The sequence below is a fragment of the Leuciscus leuciscus genome (genome assembly GCF_965113295.1).
Source record: "Leuciscus leuciscus genome assembly, chromosome: 16".
NCBI classification, from domain to species: Eukaryota; Metazoa; Chordata; class Actinopteri; order Cypriniformes; family Leuciscidae; genus Leuciscus; species Leuciscus leuciscus.
The window spans coordinates 33,172,068-33,186,754 of NC_138740.1; the positions used below are offsets into that span (position 1 = coordinate 33,172,068).

At 41.5% G+C, this 14,687-nt stretch overlaps 1 protein-coding gene across 1 annotated transcript; it reads left to right on the forward strand.

Moving 5' to 3' along the window:
• The first annotated feature begins 2,191 nt into the window (after positions 1-2,191).
• On the forward strand, positions 2,192-14,260 carry LOC309478456 (uncharacterized protein). Its single transcript, XM_082142048.1, has 8 exons — positions 2,192-2,561; positions 3,092-3,216; positions 3,339-3,452; positions 6,698-6,875; positions 10,688-10,906; positions 11,680-11,801; positions 11,981-12,094; positions 13,852-14,260. The coding sequence occupies exons 1-8, from the start codon at positions 2,490-2,492 to the stop codon at positions 14,033-14,035; spliced, it is 1,128 nt and encodes a 375-aa protein (XP_081998174.1). The 5' UTR covers positions 2,192-2,489; the 3' UTR covers positions 14,036-14,260.
• The last annotated feature ends 427 nt before the right edge of the window (positions 14,261-14,687 follow it).

Genomic DNA, 14,687 nt, shown 5'->3' on the forward strand with positions numbered 1-14,687 from the left:
GAAGCAAATATAGTAGACGATATAGGCCTAATCATGGAGGCGTCCGCTTGTGAACTGGAGCGCATCTCATTCTCATCCTAACTTAACGAAACTCAGCGTAGGCCTCACAGACATGAAATATATCTTAAGAAAGCTTGAAATGTCTTTTTAACAATTTAAAACGAAAAGAAATGCTACATAATCAGAGATGTAATCCATGATGTGCATTTCTCTCTATAGGCGCGTTCACTACGGAGATATGGCGATCGTCAACTTCATCTTTACAGCTGTTGTTGCTGTTAATAAACTAAAAATAATAGGCCTATAATTTTACTAAACAATGAATTAAATGAAATTGTAATTGTATTAAAAAAGCAACAAAAAATTCCTGTTTAAGTTTTCTTTTCTTTTTTTTACCTATGATAATTACGCATTAAATTCAGGTAACTGTTAGGCTACTGAGTCACTGTCCTCAGTGCCCAGAAAAGCGCTGAAACGGAGATGAAGGGGAACCCGTTTTTTTTTTTTTTGGCCTTATTTTAACTGGCCCATCCAGTTTTCTGGAGGCCCACCTACAATCAAAATCCTGGCGCCGCTAGTGTGTGGCATCAAGACCCTGATAGATGAGCCACAGGGAAGAGGAGACGACACCGCTCTCAATGACGTGTGCATGTTCTGCTGTGATTAAGGTGATGTGATCACAATCAAAAACTCAGATCTTACTAATAGTGACTGCAGATCAACTAAATCGGATTTTTCTTTCAGGTGTAGGAGGATGACAACAAGAACAGCAAGAAGATCAAATGTATCGTAATTATTGATCATCATACTATGATAAACTAACATTAACCATGTCATACAACAGCTTTCTAATGTAAATCTGTAAAGTCAGCCGGTCATTATCACAAAATAAAGCCTAACCGGATGATCGGGAGATTTACATCCCGGCTATTATTGGAGTTGAAATTATTTAATTCTTTCTTGTAGGTTATTTATTCTTCTGAAGACTCCTGAACTTCTGCTGTCAGTCAGAACGGTTGTCAAATATCAGCATTAAAGACTTTCTAAACAGAACCTTGTAGTTTCGCATTGTTTTGCACAACACTTTACATCAGATCGTTCATTACATTAGTGCAAGTGGCAGATGGTCTAAAGCCACTTACAGTATATTGCATTCAAAGTAATTGTCTTATCCATTCATGCATTCCCTGAGAATGACCAACATACTCTACTACAGGAACACTACATTAAATTAAAGTGTAATATTGTCAATCCTGTTACCCTAAACTTTTTGCCTTTCTAAAGATATAATTGTATCCCAATATATAAATGTGTTTTTAGCTAAAATGGCACAATGCATATTCATAAAATGATTTGATGCAATACAAATTCAAACCTTATTTTAATATTTGAGAAGATTGTAAACACACTCCTGCAGTGACTATCACAAACGGTGCCAGAATCAAGAAGCAGTTATGAATCAGAAATCAAAGATTGTTATTTTCCTACACACCCAGACGCTTCATGGATTGCTTAAATCTGTGATTTCTGCTTCCCAGTATCTCAAACCTAATGAAAGATAAAAAGTGTAAATAAACTTTTTAAAAGGGCATGCTTTTACTGGCAATTCGACCTGATCAGTGTTTGTCTAAAGTGTGTTTACGTGACTTGCACAATCATTTAGTTTCACCGACTGGAACAATATGGATAAACAATGATTTTTATGTTTTCATTTCTTCATGCAAATTGTCATAAGACTTCAGAAGTCAAGTTGTGTGAAAATACAGTTATGACACTTACATTCTTCTTGAAATAAAGAAAGTCATACAGGTTTGGAACGACATGAGAGTGAGTAAATGATGACAGAATGATCAGTTTTAGCAGATCTTTTCCTGCTGCTGTGCTGCTTGATATTTACAACCGGAAATAAAATGACAAAATCAACCAGCATTTGATAGGCATTTTACTGAGTAAAACACTTTCGAAGAACACTCAGTTAAACAAACAGATGTTTGTATTTTTGTGTGTTTATTTACAGGCATTGATGTGGACTCTGTGTTCCTGGCTGCTGATTGGATGAATTTAAATGCATATAAATTTAATGTTCTGATTGGCTCAAAAAAGAAGCAGGCATGTTCTACTGACCAACCAAAGAAGGAGCTGGATGAATTTGCTTAATCTTGTGTATAAATATGAGCCTTTTTCCTTAATAAACTTGACAATGTTATGGTACTACACAGTCTCTGTGTTTGCTTGATCATTCTCACATCACAAGGGTTGAGGCGCCTGTTTCCACCTGATCACTGATAGCTGAGGCTGCAGATAGTCTACCTGAAAATTAATCTAACAATCAGTATTTTTCAATCAGGCCAGTGCTGTAGCAATGCATCACTTCTTTTCCATGATGTTTTCACTGCTGGCCATTATTGGGCATGTGAGCAGTCGTCCCGCAGAAGGTCGTTCTGAGCGGAGCATCGTATTACAGATCTGAGCTGACGGTGTCGAACGGAATGAGTTGGGGATCGTGGGGGTTTAGGAGCATGTGTCCAAGTGGAACGTACGCTGCAGGGTTTAGTCTGAAGGTAAGTTGGGCATTTTCTCTATTTTGCTAATATGGGGGTGGATGAGTGCTTCAAAGGTTCAAAACTGTGGAGTTGCTGTTTGTCATTTAAAGGTGCTCTAAGTCTAAGCGATGTTGGGTGAAGTCACTTCTTGTTGATGTTCAAAGTATTGTCAAACAAAATGGAGGCTAGCTCCTCCTCATCCCGTCCCCTCCCCCTCCCTTCCGTGCTTCCTGAGACAGTCATGAACCATTTAGAAAAAACAAACTGGATTTACCAGCATTTTTTTTTACAGTGTGTTCAGGGGACAGGCAGCTAGCGGATAGTGATGAGAGATGTTTGCTGGATGTGACAAAAAATGTTTTGGCCTAAAAAACACGTGATCACTTAGAGCACTTTTAATTCCAGGTTTCTCCAGGGAACTGCACCTGCTTAAGATTTTTACAGTGTCTGTGTAATACTAAAGAGCATGAAGATAAATGTTACTATGGGTTGGGTTAGAGTTTCCTCTTTCAAATGGAAGATTGCCTTGATGTTGTTGTTGTTTTAAGGTGGAAAGACCTATTGGTCGTGGTGATGAGACAGCGCTCAATGGGATTCATCTTCACTGTGTCGATCGGTCCAAAGAATCATCAGGCGTACATGACTACACCTCAATTGAGTCCGACGTAGGAAAGTAATGGACTCCGATTATTAACAATTCTTGCATTAAATGTTTAAGCTAGATAAGTAAATTGAGGATTTTCTTGAAAATAATAATTGATTTGATCAGGCAACCTCTTTGTGTGTTTTCTTCAGCTGGGGTGACTGGACAGATATCAAATGGTGTCATTCTGGACACTTGACATCTTTCCAGCTGAGAGTTGAATCTTCCCAAGGAAAAGGAGATGATACAGCCGCAAACAACATCAGGTGAGTGTGTGCTGCTATAAGTTATAACATCTCTTACCCAGTGTAAACCTCTTACACCATCTCTTACCCATCCTGGGTTTATTTAGCTATTTAAGGACTCAGTTCTCTTACGAGAGGTTCTCTCGTATTGCGTAAGTTGCTTACGCTACGGGAAAAACTCCTTTTCTCGAGATATTGAAGCCAAAAAATGTATCTTTAATTTTGTATTTATTGTCAACGCGTTGCAGCAGCTAGCAGACCTAGAGCGGGCTAACTAGCGCGCTCATTGGTTGCTCCGCGGCAACTGCACCAGCCTACCACTGAGCCCTGCGTGACATCGCACCCCCACGCGTCATAGCCCGCCAGAATGGGCGTGGCTTTAGCGTATAAAAGACGGGCTCGGGAGCTGCTTACCTGATTTTCATCTCTTCAGCGAAGCTCTCCGCATCGCTGGATCTCTGAGAGAAGCTGCCACCGTTGAAACAAGCGACAGAGCAAGCCTAGGACAGCGCCTGAGGAAGCCAGACGATTTTCGCCGCCTTCAGCCATCCGTGCCTGCTACGCTATCCGGTGTCATATCCTTTTTCTGCTGTGTGTGTTTGCCGCTGCGTCACACACTTTCTCTCTGAAAGAGCACGAGGCGTTTTTGTCAAAATGCCTCGCACTTCCTGTGGCTCTTGCAGAGCCCCGCTCAGCGACGGAGACCGCCATGTGATCTGTGCTCTCTGCCTGGGCCGAGACCACGCAGCCCACGCCCTGTCTTCGGCTTCGGCGAGTCAGGCTTCTACAGCCGGTATTTCCTATCTATCTTAGATCTGAGACATTTGAACAAAGCTCTCATGAAGCGACCGTTCAAAATGCTCACGACCAGACAAATCCTCACACAAATTCGCCCGAGGGACTGGTTTATCTCTCTCGACCTGAAAGACGCATACTTTCAGATTCAGAAAATACCCCGTCACAGGCCATTCTTGAGATTCGCCTTCGACGGTCAGGTATATCAATACACCGTCCTCCCATTTGGCCTGTCCCTAGCACCCCGTACATTTACGAAGTGCATGGACGCGGCTCTCGCTCCCCTCAGAAGTCAGGGCATGCGAATATTGAACTATTTGGACGATTGGCTGATTCTAGCACAGTCGGAGATAGAATTATTATCTCACAGAACGTTGCTTCTCAGCCATCTGGAAGAATTGGGTCTCACGGTCAATTGGACCAAGAGCTCATTACTGCCCAGTCAGACAGCCTCTTTTCTGGGGATATAACTAGACTCCGTGTCTATGACGGCCCGCCTGTCGACACAGTGCGCCCGCCGTGTTCGACTCCTGGCCACTTCATTTTGTCAAAACTTTTCAGAGAATTTTTGGCTGCATGGCCTCAGCTTCAGCAGTACTTCAGCTGGGCTTGCTATGTATGCGCCCGCTACAACGCTGGCTGAATGCACGAGTACCACACTGAGCTTGGGCTTCCGGCGGTCTGCGTATCAGAGTGACTCAGAGCTGCGTTTCAGCTCTGGAGCCCTGGATAGCGGCCGAATGGTACCAGTCGGGAGTGACAATGGGAGCTATCTCGACAGACGCCTCCAACCTAGGTTGGGGTGCCCTCTTCGAGGGCATTCACATAAACTGTCTGGAGATGATAGCGGTCGAGAAGGCGCTGAGGCACTTCCTCCCTTACCTGCGGGGCCACCATGTACTGGTTCGCACGGACAACATGTCAGTGGTGACCTACGTGAACCGCCAAGGCGGCATCAGATCCAGAAATCTCAATGCTCTGGCGGAACGCCTCCTCGTTTGGGCTCAGCACTCCCTGCTCTTGCTGAGAGCCGCGCATGTGCCTGGTCGCCTGAACGACGGTCCAGACAGACTGTCCAGGAACAATGTCTCGAGTTTGGACCTAATGACTCTAAAGTCATCCTCAAGCCGAGACATGGTTATGTCCCCAAAGTGCTAGGCACTCCCTTCAGAGCGCAGGTTATTACATTATCGGCCCTGCCGGGATCCGGTAGCGAAGTCTATGTTAACCTCTTTTGCCCTGTTAGGGCATTAAGGGTTTACGTCACGCGCTCCGCCGCCTTCAGGCGCTCGGAGCAGATCTTCGTTTCATTTGGTGGGCGCGCCAAGGGCCTCGCCACCTCGAAACAGAGTCTTTCCAGGTGGATTGTGGACGCTATCGCGGCAGAATATGCGTCTAAGGACCTGCAGTGCCCCTTGGGCGTCAGGGCTCATTCCACTAGAGGCATGGCCTCCTCGTGGGCTTGGTCCAGCGGGATTTCTATTCACGACATTTGTATGACGGCAGGCTGGGCCTCCCCCTCTACATTTGTTAGGTTTTATAACCTAGAAGTTCCTGCCCTGCAGGCTAGACTTTTGTCAGTCTAAGTTACGAGTATGTTCTGCTCAGGTTCGTTCGCGCGCAGGCTACTCTCACATTTATCCTAGCTCCCCTGGTTGAGCTGCCGTATAAGGGTAGATTTTCCCTTTTCAGTATGGACCGGCTGTGCCGCTCTGTATTCTCTGCCACATGATACTGTGTGCTTATATACATGTACCCACTAATCTGTGTTCCCCGTGTGTGCCCCTGGGACTATATGTGGTGGATGCTTGGCGCGCACGGCGTTGACAAGGGGTTCCCGTAGCGTAAGCAACTTAAGCAATACGAGAGAACCTCTCGTAAGAGAACGTACTCGGTTACTAGTGTAACCTCGGTTCTCTCTAGAGAGGAAACGAGTATTGCGTAACCTTCCGTGCTAGCGCCTCGAGCTGGTCTTGCTTCAGTCGATGAAAACCAGGTAAGCAGCTCCCGAGCCCGGCTTTTATACGCTAAAGCCACGGCCATTCTGGCGGGCTATGACGCGTGGGGGCGTGAATCGCTCCCATTGGCGTGACATCACGCAGGGCTCAGTGGTAGGCTGCTGCAGTTGCCACGGAGCAACCAATGAGCATGCTAGTTAGCCCGCTCTAGGTCTGCTAGCTGCTGCAACGCGTTGACAATAAATACAAAATTAAGGATAATTTTTTAGCTTCAATTTCTCAAGAAAAGGAGTTTTTCCCGTCGTGTAAGCAACTTACGCAATACTCGTTCCCTCTCTAGAGAGAACCGAGGTTACTCTAGTAACCGAGTACGTTTTCCCCTATCAATAGTTTAGTTAATATCACACTCGCTGTTTGTGATTGTGATTGCTGCAGGTGATCATGTGATGACATTCAATCCAACAGCACAATAACATATTTATCATAATATTGTCACATCTGAATTTTTTCCAGGTTCACCTGCAGTGGAGGTGAAGTGCTGGAAGGTGACGGCACAGACTGGGGCAACTGGGGCAACTGGAGCCCAAACTGTATGGGAAAAGGAATCTGCGGCATCAAGACCCGGGTAGAAGGGTCACAGGGAAGAGGAGACGACACCGCTCTCAATGACGTGCGCATGTTCTGCTGTGATTAAGGTGATGTGATCGCAATCAAAAACTCAGATCTTACTAATAGTGACTGCAGATCAACTAAATCAGATTTTTCTTTCAGGTGTAAGAGGATGACAACAAGAACAGCAAGAAGATCAAATGTATTGTTATTATTGATCATCATACTATGATAAACTAACATGAACCATGTCATACAACAGTTTTGTAATGTAAATCTGTAAAGTCGGCTGGGGCCTCATTTATAAAACTTTGCGTAGGATTTGCGTCAGAAGTGGGGTATGGATGAAACATAGGACATGCGTACGCACAGAAATATTCGGATTTATAAAACCGTGCGCACGCACATCCTACGCAGTTTTCCCTTAATAAATCACAATCAATTCTTAATGTAGCGCAGCTTTTGCGGCTTCATGTCACGCCCATAGTTGCCCATAAATAGTCCGTGAAACGCCCACAAGTTAATATTCATCGATTGCGAAATCATAGAGGAAAACCAAGAAACGTAACTTCACTCACGCGCAAGCGTGAAGCGCAAGATCAGCCATTGTGCGTCATAACGCATTGTGATGGCATCATGGCATTTTATTACCATCCATTTGATTGCATCTGACAAGCTACAGATGTGTTATGAGGATGAATTTCATAACATGCCAATATTATTGCAGAACATATTTCAAAAATATGTGTTAATTTGCATTTCTGTTGTAATCTTCGTTTGATTTTGTTTGTTTTACACTGCAGATCGATCAGACGGGTGTTTGTGTAGGCTGTTAATTGTAAGACTTGCTTTGTGAAGTCTTCAAGTTATTTATGAGAGGCAGTATTGCCATTTCTTTTACACAACGGTCTACAGTTTCACACACTTTCACGTGTTTCTTCCCTCTGCCGACGGTGTCGCCATTTCTCATTTCACCCGTTTTTGTGCGTACGCCTGGGTCAGAGTTTGCGTGAAGGACCGCACATTTCCCCGTCAAGTTTGCTTTTTATAAATACCAATTATTGCGTAGAGAGCGGCGTACGCCTTCTTTTGTGCGTACGCAACGTTTATAAATGAGGCCCCTGGTCATTATCACAAAATAAAGCCTAACCGGATGATCATGACATTTACATCCCGCCTATTATTGGAGTTGAAATTATTTAATTCTTTCTTGTAGGTTATTGATTCTTCTGAAGACTCCTGAACTTCTGCTGTCAGTCAAACGGTTGCCAAATATCAGCAATAAAGACTTTCTAAACAGAACCTTGTAGTTTCACATTCTTTTACACAACACTTTTCATCAGAGCGTTCATTACATTAGTGCATGCAGGGGTGCCGCCAGAAATTCTGGGCCCTATGGAAACCAAAATTTCTGGGCCCCCTACATTTTTTACAGATACAATTTAACCCAATAAACATGCCCTGTATACTTTAAAAAAGATACTTAGCACATTGCATAGTTGCATACGAGGTGCAGACAATAAAGCTGACTCTGCATCTGTATTCGGTTGCTAAGTCGTGACGTAACCACTCTCCGATAATACTCTTTCCGGGTCCAAATTCCAGATCCTCTCTACCTACCTACCTACCTACCTACCTAGTGTTTTGGTTATTATTGAGTGTTTTTACAATGCCGCAGTGCTGTGTCCCGTGTCCCGAGCTAACTCACTTCAACCTCGTAAATCTTCTTTTTCATTGATGCCTGGACTCTACCCTTAATTATGCCACCTGAGTGATGAGCTACACTAACCACTCTGTTGGTGTTAAAGGAATTTAAACCCTTTTTGACCGCCAAAGGTGCCTCACTAAGAAGGACGTGATCGTAAATAAATTTACAGGTTCCACCATTGTTATTTCTGGACGAGAGGAGCGCTTGGACCCGGAAAAGGCTAAACATCACGCGTGACGTCAGACTTAAGTCAAACACACGTAATAACCATTATTATTTTGTTTTCTTAATATAAAATATTAAAATATCTATTTTGTAAACTCCTTATAGCCAATGGTTACTACAGACACATGTTTTATTAAATTTTATTTATTTTTTTTCTGGGGCATTTTATTCATATTAAGAACGTCAAGTTTTACAGCATCGATCGTAGCAGCAGCACTGTCACTTCACAGAACACACGACACGGCAAACTGATTTTGTAATTTTTGAAGCGTGTAGATTACTTTTTGTTTTGTAAAGTTATCATCATGTGGCGAACACAGTAGATAAGACGTGTTTAGAGGCTTCAATCAATCTTTGTGAAGTTTCGCGCTCAGGCTCACCTTGTTCGGCTGACTGTGCGTTCACACCGGACGCGAATAGCGCGTCAAATTTGCGCCTGCCGCGTCTAGTTATACGCTTGACCACTTTGTGTTAATTCGCGCGTCAAGAGCGAAATTGACGCGCGTAAAAACAAAAGTTTGAAACGAAATTACAACGCGTCTTTGCATGGACTTAACATTGAAAAACTGTGTGACATACTGTCGACTTCGGCGGTCTTTGTCTTCTCTTTCCGTTTTTGATGCCCTGACTTTTGATGTGACATGCCTGGCTGCGCTGCATCATTGCAAGTGCAATAAGCAAGAGACGCTACACTAGCGATCGTAGCTCGGACAGCGCAGGTGGAATGAACCATTGTGGGGGGGGAGGGGTGTGACTGAAACAGTAATACATTATTTGTTTTTTAAATATTAAATCTATGGTCAAAACGTACAAAATACACATTTAGTGCATGAGGGGCCCTAGCACATTTAATGTATAAAAAAGAGAAAAGAACTAAGAAAAGAAAAAGGGGGTCTGCTCTTCTGGGCCCTAAATCAGCCTGGGCCCTTAGAATCGTCCTAACCTTCCACCCCTTTACGGCGCCCTTGAGTGCATGTGGCAGATGGTCTAAGGTGACTCATATTGCATTCAAGGCAAGGCAAGGCAACTTTTTGCCTTTCTAAAGATATAATTGTATCCCAATATATAAATGTGTTTTTAGCTAAAATGGCACAATGCATATTCAGAAAATGATTTGATGCAAAACAAATTCAAACCTTATTTTAATATTTGAGAAGATTGTAAAGCCACTCCTGCAGCGACTATCACAAACGGTGCCAGAATCAAGAAGCAGTTATGAATCAGAAATCAAAGATTGTTATTTTCCTACACACACACAAACTCTTCATGGATTGCTTAAATCTGTGATTTCTGCTTCCCAGTATCTCAAACCTCATGAAAGATAAAAAGTGTAAATAAACATTTTGAAAGGGCACATGCTTTTACTGGCAATTCGACCTGATCAGTGTTTGTCTAAAGTGTGTTTACGTGACTTGCACAATAATTTAGTTTCACCGACTGGAACAATATGGATAAACAATGATTTTTATGTGTTTTCATTTCTTCATGCAAATTGTCATAAGACTTCAGAAGTCAAGTTGTGTGAAAATACAGTTATGACACTTACATTCTTCTTGAAATAAAGAAAGTCGTACAGGTTTGGAACGACATGAGAGTGAGTAAATGATGACAGAATGATCAGTTTTAGCAGATCTTTTCCTGCTGCTGTGCAATCCTTGATATTTACAACAGGAAATAAAATGACAAAATCAACCAGGATTTGATAGGCATTTTACTGAGTAAAACACTTTCCAAGGACACTCAGTTAAACAAACAGATGCTTCTATTTTTGTGTGTTTATTTACAGGCATTGATGTGGACTCTGTGTTCCTGGCTGCTGATTGGCTGAATTTAAATACATATAAATGTAATGTTCTGATTGGCTCAAAAAAGAAACAGGCATGTTGACCAACCTAGGAAGGCTTAGGGTAACCGGGGTACGTTTTTGGTTTGGAAACCAAACAGAATTAATTTAACCATTATTTGGCAATACAATGCATCCCTTCACTTCCATGGTGTTTTCACTGCTAGCCATTATTGGGCTGCATGTGAGCGTTCAGTCCACTGGAAAACATTCTGAGGAGAGCATTGAAAGAACTTTCGTATCGTTGCTGACTGTGTCCAATGGATTGAAGTTGGGGTCGTGGGGTCAGAGGGAATTTTGTCCAACTGGAACATACGCCACGGGGTTTAGTCTGATGGTAAGTTGACCATTGACTCATGAAAGTGGTCAAATATCTAAACATTCTTAAATCAAGATACGTTTACTGGAGAGGAAGCAAAATGACATGAAGTGAGTTTGAGCTTTAAAAAAGAAAAAGTATCTGGGTTAGAAAATATCAAGATTTATCATGATTCAATCAATTCCTGAAGTGTAAAAGCAAGTCCTGTCAACGTTTTTCCTTCATATGTCAGAGGTTTTATGTAGACTTTAACCCTCTGAGCCTCTTCATTTTGGGGTCAAACTTGGCTCCTTCTCTGTCAAAAGCTTTAAAATGTAATTTTTTTCCTGCAGGAAAATCAATGTAATTTAATTTTGGTCAGTAATCTTTTTTTGATTATTATTTACATTTTTTAGGGGATTTTATGATACTATGCAATATTTATAAACATTTTATGAGCAATTTTTTCCACTAAAGTTAATGTATTTTCTTTCCCATTATTTTTTCAATAAATGCAATATTTCAGATTAAAATAGAGTGACGGCCTTTGAAATCCATTTTTGAAGTGAGACAAGTTTCATCTGGAGGTGTTAAAAAATAAAAACACGTGTAACCGCAAATAGATCCTTATTTAAATATATTGAGAGGCTTTTGGATTCCCTATAATTTATGTTTTATAAACAAATACTGTGGTTGGCCTGGAGGTTGTGTGTGTATGTGTGTGTTTGTGTGTTAGTTAATCTCCACCTGCCATGAACTTTATCAAATAGAGGATTGTCTTAATGTTGTTGCTGTTTTTTCTTGCTTTTTAGGTGGAAGAACCTGTTTTTTGGGATAACACAGCACTCAACGGGATTCGTCTTTACTGTGTCAGTCGGACCAAAGACTTATCAGACGTAAATAAGGAAATCTCCATTCAGTCTGACGTAGGAAGGTAATGAGCTCGGACTCTATGCAATGAAGTAAAACTAGTAACATAATTACTTTGAGTTTATAAAGAATTCTTACATTACAGAGCAGTTTTTTCATAAGCTAGATAAATGAACTGTGGATTTAATCTTCATTGTCTTCAATAAACCTTCAAAAAAGCCATAAAATGTGTGTTTTCTTCAGCTGGGGAGAGTGGACTGATATCAAATGGTGTCCTTCGGGATTCTTGACAGCTTTCCAGCTGAGAGTCCAATCTAACCAAGAAACTAAAGATGAAACGGCCGCAAACAACATCAGGTGAGTCATCATTCTGAACAGAACAATCATTCTGAATTTGCCATTCAGGGTCTCAGTTTTCCCTCATCAAGCATATGAATGATATTCAGAGCAACAATACGACTATTAAGTGTTATATCTCTTTTACAGAAGTTCTATAAACAGTAAATCAATACTTCCGCTAGCTCATATATTTATTCTGGGCTGAAAAAAGAAGAAAAAAACTTCAAAAAAAGTCAAACTTCATGTTTAAAGTGCCCCTACTATGCTATTTTAAAGGTTAAAAATTGTGTTCTAGAGTCTCGGTTTAAGTGCATCCAAGGTCAAAAATGTGTGTTGCCAATTTAGTGAGTTTGTCACAGGAATGAGCGACTTTTCATACCCCTATAGACCTTATGTAGCCCCGCCCCTTTTCAGCACTGCACTCGTTGTCTTTTGACATCCAGTCTGTATTTTCACAGAGATCTTGAGTATTTATGAATGAACAGCTCGTTTAAAATCTTCCCGGTCGACTGACATTTGTTAAGACATCTGCTTTAAACATTACACTCCTCATGATAACTTTCGTTAACTTTACATTAAGTAAATCTACTTCAAAAGCTTATTACTCCTGGACAGCCATAGAAATGTACAGAGCGACCGCAAAACCGGAAGTTCAAAGACAATATTATAAAGATGGCGGCGCCCTCGTTTCTCTGGCGCAAAGGTCTATAGCGACTTATTTTTAGCGATAAATCTAGCGACTTTTTGGATTGCTGGTTTACATGTAGTCAGTCACTATATCACACTCGTTCCGCTGTCTGACAGAAAATATGTAAATGAGAATAGCTTTATTGGACATTCAGCTATATTATATTAAAATTACAATATGGGAGCACGGATTAGGAAAGAAAAGGCTCAGATGTAAACTGCAGACAGTTGGCGCAACATTTAGTGACTTTTTGAGTAGGCTTTCCATTGAAAATAGGTTGGTCAAAACACACTTTAATTTCCTCATAATCTCCACTGCAGGATCAGCTCTTTTCTCACAGTGTCTGAAACGCTTCAGTTTCTCTAAACCCCGCCTCTCTGAGAGCCGCTCTGCTCTGATTGGTCAGACGGCCCAGTCTGCTGTGATTAATCAGAAACTAAACCCTCATTATCATATCTGACTCTCAGTTCTTGATCACAGTGATACGAACAGTAACGATGGCGTGGGTTTTACCGTATCAATCTCATCAAAGTGGATTTGCTTTGTCAGCAGAAAACAGCGTCTTCTCCACATGAACAACACGAACCAAACTCTTCCAGTCTCAGATAAACTACAGTGTTTGAGGGCGAGGCAAAGAGACACTGTTCAGCCAATCAAGACCAGAGACTGGCATTATGCAAATTCGTAACAAACCTACGTATGTTCAGCAGGAAGTGAGACTTGAATTTATATATTTTGGGGGATATTTTGGGGATATTTAATTAAATTTTATCAATCAATAAATTCCTCTTGAAACAAACTTTGTTGTATTATTTTAATTTAATACTGTGAAGCTGCTTTGATACAATCTGTATTGTGAAAAGCGCTATACAAATTTATATAAAATTGACTTGACTTGACTTGACTTGAATTACTGACGACTCGTTTCAGGCAGTTCAGAATCGCTTCTTTCTTTTGGGAGACAACTCCATTTATCTGCACTTTGAGACTTTTACATTCTCAAACAGCTCTATTACACATTGCATGAGAGGTCATATCCGAAAAAGCATATGGGCACTTTAACATAATACTGTCACATTTATTTCAGATTCAACTGCAGTGGAGGTTCTATCCTTCGAGGTGACGGCACAGACTGGGGCGATTGGGGAAAATGGAGTCCAAAATGTAAAGGAACAGGAATCTGTGGCATCGGGACCCGGATAGAAGAGCCACAGGGAATCAAAGGAGACGACACCGCTCTCAATGACGTGCGCATGTACTGCTGTGATTAGGGTGATGTGATCACAATCAAAAACTCAGACTGACACACTGCAGATCAGTGTGTTTATTCTTTCAGGTGTTCGAGGATGACAACAAGAACAGCAAGAAGATCAAATGTATTGTCATTATTGATCATCATACTGTGATAAACTAACATGAACCATGTCATACAACAGTTTTGTAAGGGATAATGCACAGTCATTATCATAAAATAAAGCCTAACCGGATGATCATGACATTTGCATCCCGCCTATTATTGGAGTTGAAATTATGTTACTCTTTCTTGTAGGTTATTGATTCTTCTGAAGACTCCTGAACTTCTGCTGTCAGTCAAACGGTTGTCAAATATCAGCATTAAAGACTTTCTAAACAGAACCTTGTAGTTTCACATTGTTTTGTACGCTTTACATCAGATCGTTCATTACATTAGTGCATGTGGCAGATGGTCTAAAGCCACTTATATTGCATTCAAAGTAATTGTAATTATCCGTTCATGCATTCCCTGAGAATGACCAGCCTAATCTCAATACACACGCACCCCACAATACTAATCCTACCCATGCGTATCATATGCACGTAAAAACAAATTTTCGTGTATAAATTGCACGATAAACACAATGCGTGCTATAGAGACACATTTAGTGTGACCGGGTTACGAACACT